This window comes from Patella vulgata, chromosome 7, assembly GCF_932274485.2.
Source record: "Patella vulgata chromosome 7, xgPatVulg1.2, whole genome shotgun sequence".
NCBI lineage: Eukaryota > Metazoa > Mollusca > Gastropoda > Patellidae > Patella > Patella vulgata.
In genome coordinates this window covers 9432334-9449091 of record NC_065885.2, presented here as the reverse complement: position 1 = coordinate 9449091, position 16758 = coordinate 9432334, and the positions used below count along the sequence as shown (strand labels likewise).

Here is a 16758-nt window from a genome sequence, read left to right as displayed (position 1 = left end):
TTTCCTCCCACTCAAGGGCGTGGATTTGTCATAACTTTGGGGGGGGGGGGGGGACGAACCATGGAACCTTTCATTACCAAACCAAAATAATGATTACGAACAGTGTTATTTCGATGAAAGCTGTAACTAAGGATAATATGATGACGATATGGTAAAATTGACTACCTACAATTAAGGTCGAGGAAGATATAGTGAAGATGAATTACTGTAACGAGACCCAAGGCAGTGGTTAGATAGCCTTCAGAATGGGACATTCATGTGGATATAAACCTAAAAATCTGTCCTGGTGATCAAAATCATGGGAGGGGGGGGGCAGAGACCTATTCGTCCCCCCCTTCCGATTCTAAGTGGGGGACCCGTCCCCCCCCCCAGCCCCCCACTAAATCCACGCCCATGCTCCCACTGCTAAAGACCCCTACTTGCAAGTGAATTATTGAAATAAAATTGAACTATATGTCTCTCTCTCTCTCTCTCTCTCTCTCTCTCTCTCTATCTCGCTTTCTCTCTCTTTCTCTCTCTCTCTCTGGCAAAATATCAAATACTTGGCACAGAATAATGTAATTTGACAGAAATTTTCAAGAAATTCACTTTTCATTATCTATTTTCGAACTATTATAGCAAGAACAGCCAACCTTTTATCTAAATATTTTATACAAGGTGACACGGACCTTGATTAATCCATGTTGAGTTTTTTTTAAAGCATCTTAAATCTTAAATACCTCGATGAATATTGTCGAGCTCCGATATCAAGCTTTGGCGCAAGATTCTTATTTTCGTTCTCCTGGTAATACCGTTACTTGTATTCAGAGCACGAAAACATCTTATTTATTACATTAACGATAATGATTATCATCAGATCGTATTAATGTGTACAGTAATACCGGGTGCTTTAACGTGCTTTGTTACACAGAAGGGTCATCTTTCAAGTATTTCTTTTTCTTTTTGTCGATAAAAAGTAGGCTAAACCCTTTAAAGGCGCAGGTCAGATCGTTCACACATTAACAGTCAAAAATATGTCGTGTTTTATGACATAGACGTAATTATTCATTTAAGCTATCCGAGTGAATCGAGAAGGAATTGACTTAGAAAAAAAAAAAATTTTGCATTTTTGTCTAGGGCAAATATTTTGTCCCCTGTCAGATTATTAATTCAGGAAATTCTTTTAAACTTTTCATAAATTTCTGGGGTTACTTTTGTTTTCATTCATTTTATTGCTCAAATTACATTTTCCCTTTTAATAACTCGCTGTGCATTCTTTCTAACTTTACAAAGTAATTTGACTGAAATGTTTAGCATATTCTCCTTGCATTATCTATTTTTTTAACTATTATAGCAAGAACTCTCAGTTTTTTTTTATCTAATTTACATAATGCCGTTTTAAATGTTAAAAATCAACCTGTGTACATTAATGTAAGCGTGGATTATGACGTTAGACATTTTCTCGAAAAGTGCAAACGATGATCAAAGGCTTTTAGACATGTAAATATGACAGTTTGAAATCAATGTAATTTTACCCGGTAGGATTGATCGATTTTAATAATTCATGATCCAAATGTTTTTTGTTTTTTTTCAAAATTTACTTTTGGTTGTGTATGGTTTAAAAATTATCTTTAACATTTTGTTCTGGCATGATGAAGCTTCAATTCAATATAGTAACAAATTGTTTTTCGGTTAGTAATGTCATAACGCCAGGGCTAAAATTGCTATAGTACACACATCACGAATACGTGAAATGAAATGAAATGTGGTTTAACGCTCTACTATATTGCTACGACTGGGATAATGAAGACGGGCATACGCTATACAGTGTGCTATGAGGGAAATTTTACCAGGACAACGGCACTATGGTCTACTCTTATATCAAATTCCAACTGTCAAGGGATCTTTTACGTGCACGCTAATGCGTACACGGGACCTCGGTTTTTCGTTCAATCCAAATGACTAGAAAGCCACGGGACCTCGGTGTTTCATCCCATCCGAACGACTATACATTTTCCGTTGCCGGGCCCTCTGTCCTGCATCACTGACAAGGGGAAACCATGCCGAAAACCCCGATGAACTTTTTCGGCGTCACGATTACATTACAGTATTAAAAGATTTTATGTAAAATATAAGGTCCAATGAAACAAAACATAATCGTTGGTTAAGACATGACGCCGCTGTCCGGGCGAAAAGTGCTAGTAAACATAAAATCACAAATACAAGATTTCCTCTAAAAAAAAAGGTTGGTGTAAGGGTCGAGATCTGAACAAAGATCATTGGTCCATTGTTACAACGTAAAATAAAACATAACGGTTAATACCATTACATAATCCTTTAATGTGTCGATATCCGATTAGCATTTATCTCACCCGGTATGTTGTATGTAAAACTCTATACCCAGGGCCTACGTATAAGTCTGTTATTTTTAGTAAATATTATAATACAAATATTATAACAAAAGTTTGTCTTATTGTGTTCTAACAGTCGCTGCCATGTTCTGCTTTTACAGGTGCGAGTGTAGTATTTATTTTGATAAGGACAATTCTATGGGTAATTCTAATAGGACTTCAGGTAAGGATGCCATATGGGGTATATAATATCGCCTTATTTGTAATATTATAATATTTTAAGGGATTATCCGTTATAATATATTATAATATTGTAATTCAAGCTTTTAATGGGGTTGAATCCCTTTAGTCTTGGGGATTGGAAGATTAAATGCTATGAGGGATTGCCATATAATCAAATGACCTAACAATAATGTTTAGCGTAATTTAATATACAGAAATATATATTTTTTTTGTGTATCAGCGCGTAGGCGTAATGAAATATTTCCTAATACAATACGGTGGACTTTCCGGGTGTTATATATAGTCGCAGGACAAACGTGGGTGTTGTTTTTCTGTTATAAATATACTCATGATGGCATCAAACGTCGTGGGTTTTCTCCGAATCCCCCGGTTTCCTCCCACTGCTAAAAAAGTCGAACCTTTAGTCCGGAATAATCTTTTAGAGGTATTTAGTCATGAATAGTCATGAGCAATAAACTATAACACCTACTTATGGAAAACAGCTACTATTCATTTTGGGCGACGTTTCGAGGTGTATTCTCCCAACGTTATCAAGCTCTCTCTCTCTCTCTCTCTCGTGCGAACAAAACGATGAGAACGACAGGTCGATCGATGGACGAACAGACGGACAGACATGTTGGCGGCAACAGAGAGAGAGGGAGAGAGAGAAATGGGGTTTAACGTCCACTCGACACAAACTAAGTCATTTCGGGACTAACATATGGTTTTTAATTTTATTTCAATAATTCGCTAGCGCGTAGGGGTCTTTAGCAGTGGGAGGAAACCGAGGAACCCACAGAAAACCCACGAGGTTGGACAGGCGACCCTACTCCTTGTCACACGTATAACCGGGGAATCGAAACCACGCCAGTTGACTCAATAACAGACTTTATGATATAGCGAGCACACGCTAACCATTCAGCCACCCACCGACCCACCCGGCGGCAATAGAAGACCATATTTTACAGTGTAGGCGTATAAAAAATTAACCACACTCGGACAAACCAAATCCCTGTGTATGCCGAGTAAGTTCCCCGGGATTTTTCGGCAAGGTTTCCACTTGGCAGTGATGCAGAGCCGGGATCCTGGCAATGGACAGCGTCTAATTGTTCAGATGTAAGAAAACACGAGAGAGAGAGAGAGAGAAAATGGGGTTTAACGTCTACTCGACACAAACTAGGTCATTTCGGGACTAACATATGGTTCAATTTTATTTCCATAATTCGCTTGCGCGTAGGGGTCTTTAGCAGTGGGAGGAAACCGGAAAGAAAACACGAGGTCACGTATATACATGTATATGGGGTGCTCGTAAAAGAACCCTTGGCATTTGGAATTAAAAATAAGAGTAAACCGTAGCGCCGCTGCATGTGCAAAATTTCCCGCATTTGATTTGCGGGGGTGGGGCGGGGTCACGGACGCTGGCTCGCTAGCCTGGTTGTCGGGTGTTCGATTCACTGCATTGGTCGAGAAAGTTCATCCAGATTTTTCGGCGTGGTTCCCCCTTGTCAGTGATGCAGGACGGAGGGCCTGACAAGGACAGCTGTCTAGTCGTTTGGGTGGAACGGTAAACCGAGGCCCCGTGTACGCATTAGCGTGCACGTAAAAGATCCCTTGACAGTTGGAATTCGATGTAAGAGTAGGCCATAGTGTCGCTGTCCGGGCAAAATTTCCTTCATGGCAGACTGTATACGGCGTATGCCCGTCTTCATTAGCCCAGTTCGGAGCAGAACAGTTAGGACATTAAACCCTATTTCATTCCATTTCCATATTTTTAGAGGGAGATAATTAAGAAGAACACGTTACAGATCCCCCTCTTATTGCCACCTAAAAAAATAGACTTACAATTATATATTACACCCTACCTTGTCCCCAAGTTGGGGGTTGGGGGGTTGGATGGCTGAATGGTTAGCACGTGCGCGCTGTATCATAAAGTCTTTCATTGAGTCAACTGGCGTGGTTTCGATTTCCCGGTTGTCCGTGACAAGGAGTAGGGTCGCCTGTCCAACCTCGTGGGTTTTCTCCGGGTCCTCCGGTTTCCTCCCACTGCTAAAGACCCCTACGCGCAAGCGAATTATGGAAATATAATTGAACCATATGTTAGTCCCGAAATGACCTAGTTTGTGTCGAGTGGACGTTAAACCCCATCTCTCTCTCTCTCTTGTCCCCAGTTAAACAGTAAAGTTTCAAATCACATTACTACAAAAATTTAAAACCAAAATCTTAAAATTGCAATACGTTTTAAAACAGACATTGGAACTAGAAAAACTTGACTTCGTTGAGCCCATCTTATGAACCACCGAGCCATCGGATTGGTTAATTTTAAACATATTTTAAGCATTAATTAAATAAACACGTTTATATATGAGGTACATTTTGATATTTAGTTTCGAGAACAGTGGATACGATGAAGGACACGGAGAAATACTCGGCAGTTACCAAACTTGGTGAAGGTGCTTTTGGTGAAGTCTATCTTATTCAACAGACAGCCGGAAAGAGAAGGGTGAGTTTTATTTTATAGCAAAAAGGCTGGATTTGAAGTTTGAAAAGAACTAGAAAATCTTTTTTGTACCCATAATTTGTGCTATCATTTTTAAGGAAAGATGCCTGGCGTCTCAGAAACACAGTACTTGGTCATTTAGAGATTATAATGGTTATTTTTATTTTCTCGGTTTAGTATTCATTAATACGGGCGAACTCGTACATGTATATGTGGACCTCGGGTTTTCGCTCCATCCCAACGACTAGAGCTTTATTTAATTTGTTAGGCCCGCAGACTCCTTACTGACCAGCTTAATTTTTATATCCCGAGATTCAAACACCGTATCTTGTCGCGTGAAAAACTCTTCGTACTGATTACAAAAAAAAAAAAAAAAAAAAAAAAAAAAATTCTAAAAATTTACCCATAAGACCATTAATAATAGTTCCAAATCTGAAATTATAAAACGCAAGTTTTAAATACAGCGTTCATTTTTCGTATTAAATATGGCTTGACTTTTCAGGGGCGGATCCAGAGAAAAGTGTCTTGGCCGTGTACTGTTTTATCCTTTATCGTCAGATGTGGGACAGGATGGGCAATCAAAGCACAAGATAATGATATAGACATTATGTGATATCACAATTAATGCTTTGCATTAATTCATAATATACTATTCAAAAAAAGTAGGGAATATTTGATTTTTAAGTGTTATTAAAGTCACCTAATGAAACTGACGAAGAAACAAATGACAAAATGAAATGAAGTTCACATTCATCGATTTATTCCAAATGATCGTTAGACTAAGTAAGGCACAGACTGACCATTATAAGGGTAAAATGATACCCGGGGTCAAACAGCAAAGTTACCACAGCATCACAACCAAGTCAGTAACGGGTAAATCCTCCTCTGTTTGCCAAACAAGCATTGATCCGACGTGGCATACTCCTAATGAGACGTCTAAGGTCGTTGTGGTCCAGATTGTCCCATTCCTGTTGCAACGCAGCAGCAAGTTCTTGGACATTGGCAGGACGTTGTTGACGTTGACGTAACCTCTGTCCAAGCATGTCCCAGACATGCTCGATGGGGGAGAGGTCGGGACTCAGTGCTGGCCAAGGTAATGTGGTGATGTTCTGTTGTTGGAGGTAACCTGTAACGATCCTGGCCCTGTGACATCTTGCGTTGTCATCCTGGAAGATGAAACGGCGGCCATGACGTCGTGCGAACGGCACAACATGGACTGCCAAGATGTTGTCCCGGTAGTACTGGCCTGTAACACGCCCTGCAACAACATGTAAAGCCGTTCTTCCAGCAACAGTGATGCCTCCCCACACCATAACAGAACCACCCCCAAATCGATCATGTCTGATGACGTTAACGTCTTGGAAGCGCTCGTTTCGACGACGCCACACCCTCCTACGTCTGTCCAAAATATCAACAGTGAACCTTGACTCATCTGAAAACATCACATTGCTCCAGCGTCGATTATCCCAGTGTTGACGATCCCTACACCAACGACGTCTTGCCTGAATGTGATGATCTCTCAAACAAGGGATCAAGCGAGGACGTCGGGCGCGAAGGTGACCCCTATGCAGTCGATTCCGAATCGTCTGGCCACTCACTCTCACACCAGTGTCTGTTTGAAGACGAGCGCTGATCTGATTTGCTGTGATGACACGATTTCTCAAGGCCAAGGTACGGATAAATCGATCCTGGGCTTGAGTTGTCGCCCTTGGTCGACCTGAGCGTGGTCTGTTCTGTACAGATTGTGTATCACGGTATCTGGACCATAGCCTGCTTATGACAACTGAGAAACATTCATCGTCCGCGCCACAACCGCCTGTGTTGTGCCGATCTGTAGCATGCCAAGGGCACGTAACCTTTCATTTTGGGTAAGCCGACGCATATCAAAATTTGTTTTCTGGTCACTAAAACAATTAAACTGATGTTTCCACCCTGGAATTCAATGCCACAATGACTGTAACATTCAAAGTCAGAGTCGTGCAAATCTTGGGTTGGACCCCCATGATGATCCCAAGCATCACCTGCATTCCATGCGGTAGCTATTGGTGCGTTTGGGCGTCACATGTAACTGGAAATGTTTCTTCTGTGACTTTTTTCGTAGTCATTTGCATATTTTAGTATTATGCCCCCAAAATCAAATATCCCCTACTTTTTTTGAATAGTATAAAAATTGACGTCAAACGAGGTGTGGAATTTCTTTGTTTAAAAGGTTCAATGTGTATGTATATACGCCAAAATGACGATAGAGGCAATGCGGGAGGAGGGGGGGGGGATACATTGTCTCAGGAACCTGGCAAAACCCCTCCTGTAAAAATTCCTGGATCCGCCCCTGCTTGAAATTTTCAATCGTTTCCTCTTTTATAATATAACACCACTTTCCATTGTAATATTTTTCCTATTTGTAATTAGGTAAGTCAAAGTTATAAAACAATCGATAAAAATGAGACATAGAAAAAGGGACGTCTGTGAAGGTTAATCCCTCTTTTTGTCCCAATATCTTGACGAGACTCCTTCTATTGCTCACGTAGTAGGCGACCGTTATCTGTTTTATCCAACCCTTTTTATCAACAAAAACAAAATATTGCACGAGACGTGTAACGTATGAGCATGCGTGGGACCGTCCTCTATTTGTCGCGATCATGAAGTCCCATATTGTTGATAAATGTCCAACGAATAAATTTGTCTGGAAGATCAAGAACAAAGCGTAAACACGCTAAAAATCATCGTCACCGGAAAACCATGCTATTTATAACGTCACATGAAGCGGATTGGTTTTAAAACTGTTAGTGTGTGTGTGTGTTTATTTGTGTATTTGTGATACTGTCACCAATAAAGCATCTAAGCTTCAATTAGTGTTAGTCATAACACCAGCCAGGACCCAGGAAGATACTGTTCTGAGAGACAAATAACGGTGAACCGGGGTCCCTTCCCTGGAGAGGTTGATCTTTTGTCGGAAACTTCAAAGGACGGGATTGTAGTACGGTGTTGTCGTTGTTCATTGAAAGTGATTCATATTTGAATAGACACATTTTAAAATGGAACCCACGGATAGTAATTTCGATATCACAGCAGAGTTAGGGATTGGAGCCTATGGTTCGGTTTATTTAATTCAACACAGAAAACACAAGAATTTACTGGTAATTATGATGAAAATATGAAACATCTGCACACGTTTGATATTGATGTGTTAACTGGATCAGTCTTCAATCCAGGCCGTCGAACAGCAGACGTAGTAAATGAAATATTATTGAACAGTCTGTGATACATGTATTCACGTGATACAACATCTGTCTGTGTGCAGTCGACTGCAACATCCAAATATAATTGATCTAACAATAATTATAAATTTCAAACACAAATTATTTCTTGGATTAAAAAAATTAACTTTTAAAGCCAGTATTTTAAAATATTATGCAATTATTAATTATTACCAGGAAATAATTTCAATATCAAAATTGGAACTTTTAAAAGCAATTGAAAGCTTTAATATCATGCCACTGCTCGACATGTTAAAGATCCCCAGACAGTTGTACAATTGAAATCTGTGCAGGCTGTAGCATGGTGCATGCCTCTCTTTATTAGCCCCTTTGGCATAGAATACTAGAATAGGACCGTGAACCCCCATTTCATTTAATTCCAATTATATAAAGCCCATAACCCTTTGTATAATGTCTGATCAAAGGAAATGCATGTACATGTACCATGGAACTTATAATAGATAAAGGTCCATGGAATACACTTTCTAATAAAAATATATACCCAACAACCCTTAAAATAGGGATTAATATATTAAATATGTGTATGTAATATTGCATAGTTGACAAGTGATATTCAACAGTTTATGCTTTAGCTACTATTGTTTACTGGGTTTTATTAGGCTGTTAGTTTTAATATAATATTATATTATATATAGGGTTTGATATTATTAAATTTATATATATACATATATATACAGTATTATACCAGAGTTTAATAATCACAACATATCAGTCTATAATCTAGCACGTGCGCGCTGTATCATAAAGCCTGTCATTGAGTCAACTGGCGCGGTTTGAATCTCTGGTTGTATGTGACAAGGAGTAGGGTCACCTGTCCAACCTCGTGGGTTTTCTCCGGGTCCTCTGGCTTCCTCCCACTGCTAAAGACCCCTACGCGCAAGCGAATTATTGTAAAAAAAAAATAAACCATATGTTAGTCCCGAAATGACCTAGTTTGTGTCAAGTGGGAGTGTGTTAAACCCATCTCTCTCTCTCTCTCTCTCTCTCTCTCTCTAATCTGGAAGTTTGGATGGCTGAATGGTTAGAGCAGTGGTTCTCAGCCTTTTTTTTCCTACGCCACACCTTGGAACACATGAAAAAATAGTGGCACACCTGGCTAAATATATATGAAAAATATTTGAATTTTGCAAAATAAAAACGTGACAAGTCATAGACACATAGAACACAGCTATGAACTTACCAACCAGTGAATACTCAATTAGGATCACATAGTTTTTCACATTCTCTTAGTGTGCCGTTCAAAATTTCGCAGCACACTTACGAAGTTGAGAACCACTGGGTTAGAGTGTGTGCATTGTATCACAAGGTCAAATGGCATGGTTTTGATTTCTGTGTTGTATGTGACAAGGAGTAGGGTGGCCTGTCCAACCTCATGGGTTTTCTCCGGGTCCTCCGATTTCCTCCCACTGCTAAACACCCCTACGCGCAAGTAAATTATTGAAATAAAATTGAACCATATGTTTGTCCCGAAATGACCGATTTTGTGTTGAGTGGACGTTAAACCCCATTTCTCTCTCTCAGTCAATAATCTAAAAATATAATTGTTCAGATATTGTTCAGATGGCACGAAAACTTGAGCTCCCTGGTACACATTTACGGGCACGTTAAAGATGCCTTTGCAGTTGGAATTCAAGTAAGAGTAGGTTGAAAAGTTAGTGTCAGGGTACAAGTTCTCTTATCATAGCACAAGGCAATAGCCTGATTGGTACAGAAAAGTAGGATGTTATACAGATACATCCCATTTCAGTTAACTCAATTAACCTTGGTTTTTGGACCATCCGATTGACTATACATGTACATTGTCCCTTGCCAGACCCTCTTTTGTGTACTTTCTCTGCCAAAGCAGGGATCAAACACGCAACCTCCAGGTTAGCGAGCCAACATCTTACTCATCGAGCCACCGTGGCTCCGTCACATCATAAAAGAACCCTTGACAGTTAGAATTTGATGATGAGTAGGGGTACATGTATGGCCATTGCCCATCTTCAGTACAAAAGTAGGATGTTAAACCCCATTAAATTTTCTTTTATTTTCAATCCCTGTTACAACTCATTTAGTACAATGGGAGTGATGGACAAATTCTGATATCAAATATATTTGATATTTTCCTATATTGTTTTTCAGTTAGCATTAAAGAAGATAGAACTAGCGAACTGTCCAATAAAAGAACGTGAGGAGGCGATGAATGAGGCTCATTGTTTAGAAGACATACACCACGATCATGTTGTACAATTTGTTCATTCGTATTTAGTGGATACTACATTGTTTATAGTAACCGATTTCTGTGAAGCCGGTGATTTATCGTATTTTATGAAAGATTTATTGGATGATTATTTACCGGAACCGTTAATTATGGTGTGGACGGCACAAATACTTGATGCATTAGAGGTAAGTCATGTTATGTTAAAATTTTAAAATACCAGGAATATTCGACACGTCAGTCTCACAGAATTTTTAGTTAGCTCCATTTAGCACCAGTTAGCACAGATTTAACCTCTGTGGCTTTAAATTTGGGGCCGAAACTTCTGTTGCCAAAAGATGTTAGACTACAAGGAATCTGACCTTAAATCTGAGTCTTCTGACCTGAGTCTTCTGACCTTAAATCCAAGTATAAACCAGTTAGACCATACTGGGGTAGTCTTAACATTTGTGGCTAAAGAACCATATGTTAATCCCGAAATGACCAAGTTTGTGTCAGTTGAATGGACATTACCCCTCTCTCTCTCTCTCTCTCTCTCTCTTAGCACCATTTAGCACCTATTTAATTTCTGTGACCTTAACCATGGTGACTGAAACATTAAGGGAAAGCTGTTACCATGCAAATCCAATATACATTAAACCTCTACATGTTACTTTGACATTTCACAAGACACAAGAGGCAACACTCCCTTCATGTAACATAAGACGCAGGAGGCAACACCCCCTTCATGTAACACTTACCACATGATAAATTGTGATGTTTTGGGGTTTTCTTATTGTTTTATTTTAAAATAAATATACCTGTAATTGTAAACACCTGGAGTTTTACCCTATTTATCAAACTATATTGTATGTGGAGGGGAACCACAGTGGATCAGTTAGTAAGGCAAAGGCTTTCTAACCTGGAGGTCTCGGGTTCGCCCCTGGTGTTGGTAAGAGAAAGTTCCTCAGGATTTTCCTGCATGGTTTCCCTTTGTCAGTGGTGCAGGACTGGGGCCTGACAAGGACAGTGTCTAGTCGTACAGATGAAAAGCCGAGATCCCTTGTACACATAGACATGCATGTAAAAGAAACCTTGACAGTTGGAATTTGATATAAGAGTAAGCCATAGCGCTGCTGTTCAGGCAAAATATCCCTCATAGCACACTGTATGATGTATGCCCATCTGCATTATAGCCCAGTCATTTGTATGTGGAGGCTTGTGTAATGAAACAATACTGTACGTACATGTACATGTACAGACTCATGTCATGTAAAAAGCTGGATTTTTAGTTTTATCAAACTGTATTGTATGTGGAGACTGAAATGTCATGTAAAAACCTAGTGTTTTATATGATTTTATCAAACTATGTTGCATGTGGAGGCTTTTGTCATGTATGTGGACCCTCATGTCATGTAAAAACCTGGAGTTTTATGATTTATCAAACTACATGTACATTGTATATTGCATGTGGAGGCTGTTTTCATATGGGGGGTTTGGATGGCCGAATGGTTAGCACATGCTTCAACTGGCGTGATTTCGATTCCTCTGTTGTATGTGACAAGGAGTAGGGTCCCCGGTCCAACCTAGTGGGTTTTCTCCGGGTCCTCCAGTTTCCTCCCACTGCTAAAGACCCCTACACACAAGTAAATTATTGAAATAAAATTGAACCATGTGTTAGTCATGAAATCACCTAGTTTGTGTCGAGTGGACCTTAAACCTATCTCTCTCTATCTCTCTCTCTCTCGCTTTTGTCATACATGTACATGCATATGTGGTATGTCATGTAAAAACTGGAGCTTAATATGATTTTCCTGACAAGGACAGCTGTCTAGTCATTCGGATGAGACGAAAAACCGAGGTCCAGTGTACACATTGGCGTGCACGTAAAAGATCCCTTGACAGTTGGAATTCGATATAAGAGTAGGCCTTAGTGCCGCTGTCCGGGCAAAATTACCCTCATAGCACACTGTATGGCATATGCCCGTCTTCATTAGCCCAGTTCGGAGCAAAACAGTAGGACGTTAAACCCCATTTCATTTCATTTCATTTTTATATGATTTTATCAAACTACATTACATTGTGGAGGTTTGTGTGGTGTATGAAAGATAAAAGCTTATCAATGATATACATGTATATATAGGTAGTTATGACAACCAGATGTCTCATAATATTGACTAAATAAGTATAACAAGTACATGTCTATAAGACAAGTAGGTATACAAACACATCAAATATGTTAACTATTGAATTTCACTCAAATACTCTTTACCTTTCTAGCATGCACATTACACTATACGATTCTATTGAATGTGCAATAGTTTGATCATGATTTTTAACGGATATTTAGCTGAATATACTGAATAAGATCGCTTTATATTGGTATGAATAGACTAGGTTACATAGTTAAATATTAAAGATACATTATGGGAGATTAGATAAAGAGCTGGCATTTCTCACTATAATAGTTAAAAAAAGGTAATGTAAGGGGGATTTTCTGAAAATTTCAGTTAAATTGATCCACTCTGAACCGAGATTTTAGCGATTGAATTTTCGTCCTAGCCTCGATCATCATTACTAAAGTCGGTACGGTAAAAAACATAGTCTCAATTATCCATTTCCTGATTAGATTAAGAATGAAAGTGGAGCAGCAAATCGGATCCTTTTTGGGACCTAGAAATTGACACAAATGGGTTGCAATGCATATAGTAATGTAATATGAATGTATATAAACTGATTTACATTCAATCGTTTCCGTTTTTACTCTCCAGATAAGAATATGTTGTCACCGTTGACATGACTTGTGGAATATGTCTAGCCTCGTTCTTCGTGTAGCCTACCAATGGTAAAATGCTGATTTTGTCTTAAATATTGGATATCAGAAGCCCATCTTTTCCCGATAAGATCACAACACCAATGTTGATTTTATTTGTCAAATAATTTGTGTTTTCAATGTCGAAGACTTTGGATGATATTGAGTTAGAGACTTAGCTACTTTAAAGGGAATTGAGAAATGTTATTGACATCTGTTTCCACAAAATGAACGACATTAGAATAGAAATGAAATAAGGAAGATTTTACGATCAGAGGAACCAAAATGTTGGTGATAATATATATTGATTTAATACGACAACATCTGGACTTTGTATTGCTTTTTAGAAACGTTTTCTGTAAATTTTATTCAATCTAACTTCTAATACATGTAACTACATGCATTGTCATTCAGATGGCAAATTTCAAAAACTAGAAGCCCGGAAATGCCATTTCCTTGATCTGTGACAAGAATCCAGTTCTAAAATAATGAATTATAATGAGACTTTTTCAGTCAGAAATCTTCGAAAATGGTTCCGGTAGAGACCGGCAGTTTCTTCGAGAACTTATGAACAGCACAGAGACGAAATTCTGAAAATTAGTTTATTAAAATACCTGAAAGACCTGACACGTGGATCGAGATTCAAGGGGGTGCTCACCCCACTAGATCCTCCCTTGAAATAAGGCTTTGAGAGGATATTTGTTTGAAACTGAATATCCACGACAAAAACTGATATCCACAACGCGAGAGTCATTAATATTTTAAATCGTATTTTATCGTTCAATAGGCTTTAAAACTGGAAACTAAAACTTGTGCGTAGACGTTATTAATAACTACATTATATTTTGAATCTCTGTTTAACCTCTATATGTATGTAAAATTAATGGACGGGAACATTGTCCTTTAAATGTATTTCTATAAACATTAAAAGCAGAGCTCTTACCATAAAAATTTTGTAACCAGACATTTATTGTGTGTGAAAGTTAAACAAGTCATATCTGAAAATCTATTATAAAAGTATTAAAGTATACATGTAGCTGCTCTCTGATTTATATCTTCCCTTTTAGAAATAAATCTTGTGCCATGGAAGGGAGGTTGGGATGGCCTTGTGGTCTAAAGTGTAGCGCTTTAAGCTCTAGCTAGCCAGTCACCTCTGGCTTGCGGTCATGGTTACTATACCTGGTGTGAGCGTATGTGGCTTTGTGCCATGGCAGGAAGGTTGGGATGGGCTAGTGGTCTAAAGTATTGCGGTCCGAGCTCCAGCTGGCCGGTCACCTTTGGCTTGCGGTCATGGTTACTATACCTGGTGTGAGCGTATGTGGCTTGGAGATAGAGGCGCCTTCTCAACCTTGTGGGTTTACACCGTGTACTCAGGTTTCCTCCCACAGGAAAGACCACTGCGTGTGCGCTAACATAAGAAAAATAAGATAACTTGTTAAACACTAATAGAAGAATGGCAGTTTTTATGTCTTATAATACTCTTTAAATAGGCTGTGTGCTTTTTGATAATCGCTTGAATTGAACTACATGAAAGGTCAGGGCATCTTGAACGTCTGATGATAGTTCATTCCACAATTATACTGAATTATACTGAAAGGATCATTGTCCAAATAATCATAATTTTGGGTTAGCTGATGTAGTGTTTGACTGCGATGATATTTTTGAGACAACTTGGATCGTGACTGAGCTCACATCAACAGTAGCACGGCTGACCAGTATGATTGACTGAAGGCACAAGTTTTCCCAATTTGCAGTAGTAATTCCTATTGGCTAGGTCAACCTGTGCTAAATCTTGATAGCCAAATAATGAACACATGTGTCTCAAGATTGAATAAAAACTGTCTGCAACTTGTCGCAGACGTAGAGCATGTGCAACTCCCTAAGTTTTTCTTGATCCTCACCAATTGAAGGATAACATAAGTCTGGCTCTAGATTTTATTGATTTTCATTGATGGTTGTCTGATAATATTCAGATAAAGATCAGGGTTATAACAGAAAAATAAAGTATATTTTCTAACTGAGTTATTTAAAGTTATGGACAAGTACATGTAGTAAGCATGAATTGATAAGTTAAATAAATTTTGAATTCAAGTGATTTGTTATGGACATGTAGATCTAGTATGCTACATGGTAAATCCCTATTCTTTGGCACCTAAAAATGGACACAAATGGGTTGCAACACATATAATAATGTAACCAGAATGTATATAAACTGATTTACATTCAATCGTTTCTGTTTTTACTGTAATTTCTAATCAGTTATGTTCGGCGAAATTGAATTTCAGTCGTTAGCGTTTAGTTATTCCAGTCTAAAGCAGTAGTTTTCTCCTACATGGGATATGTTTAGACTGGTTATTCCAGTCTATACCAGTAGTGTTCTCCTACATGGGATATGTTTAGCCTTGTTTATCGAGTCGCTTCAAACAAATGGGACCCAAAATCATTCTGACAGGCCATTTGTGTGCCAATTTTAAAATTTTAATTCTGTCTTAAAAGTTAAATATTGAATATCAAAAGCTCATCTTTTCACAGTACGACAACAACATCAATGTTGATTTAAATTAACCAATTAGTTGTGTTTGCAATGTCAAAGACTGTGGATGATATTGAGTTAAAGACTTGGCTCCTATAAATTATTTTGAATTCAAGTGAATTGTTATGGATTGTTAGGATTAAATAAATGTAGATATATCGCAGGCTTTGATTGACAAGTTAATACCGTTTAAATTATAGCTGAATCAGCATATAAAATACAGGTGTACTTTTTTTATTTTATATATTTTTTTTTGTGTAAAAGCTGAACTTTATGTCACCTGTATGTAAATATGTAAACAATGAAGTATATACATATATGTATATTTCTTTTTTTACAAACATTCCATTGCTTACTGTGTAAAGCTGTATCAAACTGTGTTGACTTCGTATGATAATACTGGGATTGAGGGCTATTATACATACACCCCAGTCCCGGTTTGCAAGGTGTGTTGGGTGGTCATGCGCTTTTGAATCATAAGGCCCGTCACTGAGGCTTTTGTTTTGATCTCAAGTTTTCTCCCACATCTAAAGACCCTGTACATACATATACCAACTCAGATTAGTTCCAAAATGACCTTGTATTTTTAAAGTACTCTGAAGTCAAAATTTTTATTGGTGAGAGTTTTTTTTATCCGAGCACCTACATGTACCAGTTGAAAATCTTTCCTCATAATGTCAATATTGTATTTTATGTCGTTGACTCAATAGTCAATGTATAATTGTGTACGCTAGAATAAAGTCTTGGCTGTATAGAATCTAAATCTTGTACATGTACTCTAAGTACCTGTACCTCTAGCTTATGAATGAAATAAAACATTCTCCTTTATGTGTAGGATAAAGCATGAGACTGGGGTTATTCTTGAGGAAAGAAAGACTGAAGAAAATAACCTGAGAAAAAAATAATC

At 38.3% G+C, this 16758-nt stretch overlaps 1 protein-coding gene across 2 annotated transcripts in view; it reads left to right on the top strand.

Annotated features, from left to right (window-relative positions):
* The first annotated feature begins 7792 nt into the window (after nucleotides 1-7792).
* LOC126828869 (serine/threonine-protein kinase Nek4) overlaps nucleotides 7793-16758 on the top strand; it is a 50508-nt gene continuing 41542 nt past the window's right edge. For both annotated transcript variants that reach the window (XM_050558947.2, XM_050558946.2), the window contains exons 1-2: nucleotides 7793-8186; nucleotides 10452-10715. In XM_050558947.2, the coding sequence (XP_050414904.1) occupies nucleotides 8085-8186; nucleotides 10452-10715 (366 nt within the window). In that variant the 5' untranslated portion in view covers nucleotides 7793-8084. The remainder of the gene's footprint in view (nucleotides 8187-10451; nucleotides 10716-16758) is intronic.